Source organism: Sciurus carolinensis, chromosome 13, assembly GCF_902686445.1.
Source record: "Sciurus carolinensis chromosome 13, mSciCar1.2, whole genome shotgun sequence".
NCBI lineage: Eukaryota > Metazoa > Chordata > Mammalia > Rodentia > Sciuridae > Sciurus > Sciurus carolinensis.
In genome coordinates, this window is record NC_062225.1 from 42756698 (window position 1) to 42764207 (window position 7510).

General features: G+C 32.7%; 1 protein-coding gene across 6 annotated transcripts in view; it reads left to right on the forward strand.

The window, feature by feature from the left end:
* Pus10 (pseudouridine synthase 10) overlaps nt 1–5403 on the forward strand; it is an 88565-nt gene extending 83162 nt beyond the window's left edge. For 4 of the 6 annotated variants that reach the window (XM_047522278.1, XM_047522279.1, XM_047522277.1 and 1 more), the window contains 2 exons: nt 1285–1384; nt 3659–5403. In XM_047522278.1, the coding sequence (XP_047378234.1) occupies nt 1285–1384; nt 3659–3697 (139 nt within the window). In that variant the 3' untranslated portion in view covers nt 3698–5403. The remainder of the gene's footprint in view (nt 1–1284; nt 1385–3658) is intronic. The other 2 variants (XM_047522282.1, XM_047522281.1) reach the window with 1 other exon arrangement.
* The last annotated feature ends 2107 nt before the right edge of the window (nt 5404–7510 follow it).

A 7510-nucleotide genomic window follows, 5' to 3' on the forward strand; every position in this document is an offset into this window, starting at 1 on the left:
TATTAAAACATTTTCACATACATGTATTTAAGGTGTTGACAAGAAAGACTGGTAAAGCTTTAGATACCATACGATTATTCACATGCTAAATTTATTTTGTCTATACTCTATACATATATTGCTCAGTATATTGAGCTAGCTTATTTGCTTTAAACCTTCTTCTGACTGTGAATGAAACCTCTCTGGACCTTTTAACTGGTTATTTTGGGACTTTTTTGGTCATCTCTCTTTATTGTTATTCAGAAACAGCATTCTTTGAAGAAAGTGAGAAAAGGAATGGCAATTGTTGAGTTTAGCAAAAAAGACCATTACTAGATAATTACAAGTCTTATGTTTGAGTCAAAACACTCAGTGAAGGTAGAGTGAATAAACTTTCAGAAAATGAGGACATAATGTTAGCATGTTATAGTGTTGATTTATTTATCTTCTAAGAATAAATGTGTTTTTCCTATTCAAATTGTATTAAATATTTTACCCTAAGTACTGGTTATATAACTCAACATTATTCTGGGTTTTTATTGAACACTGCATCCACTTGTATCTTTCAAAGATAAATATTTTCAAAGCTACTGTAGAGTCCTGTGTGAGTAATGTTAATCTTACTAAGATCAAGTTCCAGAATAATCTTACTAAGATCAAGTTCCAGAATTTGGTCATTCTTTCATATTTTAAAGACTTATGAAGGAAAAATACAAAGTCACTCCTAAAACAAAAACATAACAAAACTTAATCTTTTGTTAATAATTATATTAGCAAACAACTAGAACTTAGGTCCTTTTATAATTTTTATGAAGGACCTTTATCAAGATCAGGTATTTCCATTGTCTCTTCTGTCATATTGCCACTAGATCATGTTACAAGAACAGCCATTATTGAGGTCATTTTATGTGTGTGGAATCTACTATCTAGGTAGATGCCAATTGCCATTATTGAAAAATGGGACCAAGGTGACAAAATAGAAATTTTGGCAAAGAAAAATTTTTTAGAAGCACTGAATTATAACTAATTTCTAAAATCCGTACCCAAACCTTGGCACTTTGAGATGAGCTATAAAGAAAAAAGAATGATGACTTTTGTTAAGTTCGTTGTAAACATAGGTCTCAGATAACTGATGTTGGCTGCCAGACTGGTAGAACCAGTTGTTCTAAGACACATCTAAAGTTAGAGCTCAGGACTAACCTCTCCTTTGTAACATTTCTGCTTTTATTATTTCCTTTTCACCTGTGAAATCTTTCCAGTTGATATTGCATGGCTATCCTCATTTTTTCCTTAAACAGACCCTAGCTACATTAAAGAGTTTGTACATGGAGACTTTGGGAGAACCAAGCCAAACATTGGCTCTCTGATGAATGTGACTGCAGACATTCTTGAGCTGGATGTGGAGGTAAATCACTTTACTGTGGAATGCACATTTGCAAATTGAATTCAGCCAAAGTTATGCCCTTTGGCATTAAACCAAATATACTTCCCCCCTTCATAGTTATTTCAAAGTGGCAAAACCTCACAGTAGGAAGGGACTGTCTTCTGAATTATTTTTTACAAATACAAGGTCTTACATTTGATCCTTGTGAATATATAGCTAATTTACTAACTGTGCTTTACATTTGGCATCAGATTGAACTCAAATGAGTGAATAAAATTATAAGTAGCCTTCATATGTCCTTTGGGACTCAAGGGTTTGTTTCCTATACCAGTTTCATTTTGTAAAGAATTTAAGGCAGAGTGCTTTTAATATATTCAGGACAAGGATAGAAAATGGGATGAGCTAGTGGTTACTAACAGAAGCAATTCTCTAAGGGATTCCTATGATGTGGTTCAAAAGTGTGATTCTCTACTTTTATAGTAATTGAAACAAGCTTAAATTCTAAAATAATTACAAGAACAAATTTTTCAGAAAATTTTTCACAAATATTTTCTTTTTCATTTGCGCATCAATACATATTGAACCACAAGTTGTGCTCCTTGATGAAAATCTGATTAGGAGTAGAGTCTCTCCCTACCTCCTACCATACCCCATCCCACCCCATCCCAAAATCTTAGGAGTGGTTAGAATTTTGCATTTGAGAATAATATCAAATCTGGTGTTTTTTTTTTTTTTTTTTTTTTTAAAGTGAGTGTATTGTCCATTGTGAAAACAGGCATGTTAAACCATTATTAACTTACTGGCAATTCTTTCAAGTGTTCTCAGGTTAGATTTTATACAGCTTCTACAGTACATCCAGAGACACCCTTCAAGGTTGCAGGGAGCCTCTTTAGTAAGGCTATCATTTTAAGGAGACAATGTTTAAGAAAATCCCAACTGCATTCACTTTTTTTAAAACCTTAATTCTTAGGACAGCTGAGGAGGGTCAGAGCCATAGCTCCAGGTTTCTTAGGCCTAAGTGTCTATTGTAATTTTGATAGTGTTTCAGAATATAGCCATATACAAATCATTTCAATTTCTCAAACAAATATCACTGATCACAGTTGTGTGTGTTTAGAGTAGAGAAACTTTTTAAACACTACAGAATGTCTACCCTTCTCTACCCCAAACACACACAACTGTGATCAGTGCTATTTAATTTTGTTTGAGAAATTGAAATAAGATTTGTACACGGCTATATTCTGAAACACTTATCAAAATGTCTTTGAGATTTGGAAAACAATAGTTATTTGGACTTTTCTAATAATTTTTTAGAATCTGGAATATAAAGCGACTCATGAATTGATGAAAAAATCATTTTCAGTAAATCATTTCAGATTTTTAAATTATGTCAATAAAAGCCATGGATGCAGTGGGTTTTTAAAAAGCCTTTTCTTAAAATAGGTCCTCCAGGGTAATTAAGATATGCTTTGTGCTTCTGGTATGTGATTGTTTATGTGGAGACAAAATAAACTGCTTACCATAATGCCAAGCAAAGTGAAGGCAAGTTGAGATAGAGATGAATCGAATTTTAAAAGAAATAAAAGTTCTGGTGAAGTAAAACAAAAAGAATTTTTTTCTAGTTCCAGGTGACCTTCCATATTTACTTCAGATTTAGATGCTAAATTACAAACAAGGCTATAGGTTTATAGACTACTTGAGTAGAATATAATGACCTTATCAGTGATGGCCAGCATATACGATGGTGGTCCCATAAGATTATATCACTTAGTGACATCATAGCTGTCTTAGTCTGATTACGTACATTGTGATATTTGCATGACAACAAATCACCTAATGATGTATTTCTTAGAATGTGGGCCCCACAGTTCAGCTGCATGTGATTCTGTTAAATGTTGGCAGAATGAAAGTGATCAGAAGAATGAAAGTTGCTGAGACTTTTGAGGAAAAACTGGTATCTCCACTTGCCTTTGAATTTGTTTGCTACTTTATCATAAACATTTTTAAATTTAAACTTATTGTCTTACACATCTAAAAGGTACAGTTATTAACCAGCCAAGTAACCAAATACTGCTATTCAGTTAATTCAGAAGCAGACCTTGGGCCCAAGAATCCCCAGAATAGACTTTGGTATTCAGTTGCTCTTTTCTTCAAATGTAATTTCTTCTATTACATTATATTAAAATTATTACCAGCAAATGCTTATCAGAAAAGTAATATATTTGGGCCACTTTTTGGACAGTTCCTTGATTTCGTATCTAAATCTGTTGTAATAACTTTTTTTCTCCTTTTTAGTCTGTAGATGTTGACTGGCCACCTGCTCTGGATGACTAGCTTTCAGCTTTGGAGACAAAGAGTAGGGTTTTCTTGGCATGCAGCATACCCTGTAAAATGGTTGTTTACCCACCATAACGGTGTCTTTGAAACCATTTGGATCATGTTGATCTATGTATTTTTAAATTTGTTATAACATCTCAGGATATGTGTATATTTTGTGTTCAATTGTTCTAAGGATGTCTTATGATTTTTCTCATTCCGTCTCTCACCCTCCCTAATGAAGCTATGAATAATGAAACCATTCTTCTTCCTAATTATTTTATTCAGAGAGATGCAAACAGGAAAAACTGTTAATCCAAGAAGTTGTAATTTAAGCAAGATTTCTTCCGCAAGAGACATGTCACCTTTAAAATCATGTTCTAAATTTTTAAAATTATCTGAACAAAAGTTATACTGGATTTATGCAGCATAGTAGCCTATACTATTCTAAGATATCAAATGCAAATATGATATTAATTTTTTCCTGGGAGACTTCATGCAAGCTATTACCAATGGAAGTACTTTTGGGTGTGATTTGTGACAAATCCTAATGACCTCAAAATACTGTTTTGACAATCTAAAATTGTTAGTACATGTCTTCTGTGTTAGGAATTGAGGCACACCATGGTAAGAGACTTTAATAGAATTTTTAAATAGAGAAAAAAGTGCCTTTAATAACTTCAATCGCAGAGTTAAGAATTTGAAAAATTGAGATTGCTAAAGGTAAACTGATACTATTTCACAATTTTTCATTATCCACTTTCAAACATTTTAATAAGGTAGATAGGATATTGTCTCTAATTTTATAAATATGGAAACCAAAGAATAAAAGTTAAATGATTTATCTAATATTGTTACTTTCATATCTAGCACTATGACTGAAGTATCTTAGTCCCTAGGGTCTTTCCTAATTAAACCCTATTATTGATCACCTCTTTCATGAAAGAGGTATCTGAGTGCCAAATAAACTCATCCAACCATAAGAAATGACTTTTGGAATTTAGATACCAAATCAAGGAACTGTCCAAAAAATGGCCCAAATATATTTCATATAGTCTTGTCTAATTATCATTTGTTAATAAGTTAATCATCAGTTGATGAAGGGGAAAATATTAACACATTGAACCTAAAGAAAATGGATGGCTCATTAATAGTTTCAGAAAGGAAACTCATTAAAATTTCAGATTTAAGTGTAACTTCCACCACCTAATTCAGCGATTTGAGCTTTTTTCAAGGACACATGTGACTTGGATAGTATTACTACTTCTCATCTCTATATTAAACATAGTTCATAGATTTACTTTAGATATCAGGAAAATGGTTTTGACATGAAAAAGTCAGCCTACCACTTTGAAACCATGTATTTACTCATATGTAAATAATAGCAAGTAATTGTTTCACTGTTCTCAATGCCAAAAAATGAGAAAGGAATAATGGAAATAAACGTTGATAAAAAAGAATTTGTGTGGATGTTTCTCAGTTTCTGGAGAAAATTTGCTACAAAAGATTTAAATAATTTATGGAAAGTCTTTAGCATGTTACTTTTGGCTCAGCTTTGAATCCAGTGGATCTGCAATGTGGAAGAATCGAGAACCTTCTTACTGAATTTAAATTAGTTTCTATTTCTTAAATTTTTTTTCCTAAGATGCAGAATAAACATTAGCTGTAAATACTTATTCCATGTGTTCATATAATTCTGAGACAAGTTGTTAAAAAATTAATGTAGGTCTGTTTAGGCAGAACTGGGAACATTAAGTAAGGAGAATATTATAATTTCCATCTTGCCTATATAAAATATTTTAAAATTAGTTTTGTGATTTCCTTCTTTAAATATTATTTAAATTAGAAATCTTTTAAATAACATTTAAAGAGCCCTTTGTTCTTCTTGATTGGTATCTCTGTCCCAAATATAGTATGTGGTTTATTTTAGAAAAAACATCAACTCTTAATATCTGGAAAAGTCAAGAAAAAATAGAATTGGTAAAAATGAAAATTTTCCAAGTAAGATAACTGGTTACATTTGCAAGTTAAGTGAAGTAAATTTAGAAGTTAAATTTCCACTTCAAAAGAGAAAAAAAAAATTTACTTTAGCAGATCTTTTCTTTTGTTGCTTTATTCTTTGATTTTTACACGTGAGACTGAATTCCTGAATTTTAAAAAGTGGTGCCTACTTATTTTATAATGAAACTTACGTGAACGTAGCAAGAACAGAACAAAGAGCCTTCTTCCCTGAACAATTAAGCCAGTGATACCTCATCATCACAAATACATTAGTAATTCCTAGAATGATGATACAAATACCAAAATTTGGAAATTAATACTGATTATTGCTATCATGTAATCCACAGACCCCACTCAAGTGTCACTATTTGTCCCACCAGTTTTTGTTTTTTGTCACACCAGTATTTGTCATAGTCAAGTGATCACACTGTTGTTATGCCTTTTTTAAAAAATATTTTTTAGTTGTCAATGGATTTTATTTATTTGCAGTGCTGAGAATCAAACCCAGTTCCTCACACATGCAAGGCAAGAACTCTACCACTGAGCTACAGCCCCAACCTGGTTGTGCCTCTTAGTGTCTCCACCAATCTGAAAGTTTGTCTTTCCTTGACATTCATTATTTCAACAGTTTTGAAGACTTCGGCCAATTATTTTATAGACTGTTTTCCTCTGAATTTGCTTAAGATTCAGGTTGTATTTTTTTAAGAATATCACAGAAGAGATATGATGTTCTTCTTACATCTTACCTAAGGTGTCATACAGTTTTGATATATCTAGTTACTGATGGCTGGGCTTTGATCTGTTTACCAAACTGTTCAATTTTATAGTTACTCTTTTCCCTTCATAAACAAGTATCTTAAAAAGATACCAAATTTTCACTCATTAGTTTTAGTATCCATTGAAGATTTTCACCTGAATCAATAATTACCACACTGATTGCCAAATACTGATTTTCGAGTTCCATCATTCCTTGTCTCATTTATTTCTATCACTGTGGGAACTTGTAGCTACCTTCCCTTTATTTTTTTACTGCTGGTGATTGAACCCAGGGCCTCACACATGCTAAGCAGGCAGTTGAAGAGATACCTGCACTCCCATGTTCATTGCAGCATTTAAAACAGCCAATATAAGGAATCAAGTGTACATCAATGAATGAAGAAAATGTGATATATTTCTACACAATGGAATAGTATTAATCCACAGAAGAGGAGGAAATCCTATCATTCATAACAACATGGATGAACCTGGAGGACACTTACATAGAAAAGGAAATAACACATGATTTCACTTATATGTGGAATCTGAAAAAGGTAGAACTAGGAGGATGGAATGGTGGTTACCTGGGCTTGCGGGCAGTGGGGTTTGGGGAGATATTGGTAAAAGGATAAAAAATTTCATGTCAATTTTTTTTTTTAAAGTAGGGGCTGGGGTTGTGGCTCAGTGGTAGAGTGCTTGACTAGCATGTGTGAGGCACTGGGTTCGAATCTCAGCACCACATATAATCAAAGGCCCACTGACAACTAAAAAAGTATTGAAAAAAAAAAGGTTTTAATAAGATGCACCAGAGACTTTGCTCTTGACCCATCTCCTCCCTGCCTCCTTATTTTCCCTCTTTCCTGGCCCCCACCTTGTGAGAATGGAGAGGGCAGTAGTCTACCAAATTATAATTTCAAAGACAGTTACACATGCAAGAATATCTAGCTATAGCATTCCATAAAAACACATATGTTTCCAAGCAACCAGATTACATTTCCCTATAAGTAAAATGCTATAAGTATTAAGAAAATCTGATATTTTAAAAGTCAAATAACAAAATTTTAGAAAGGGTTT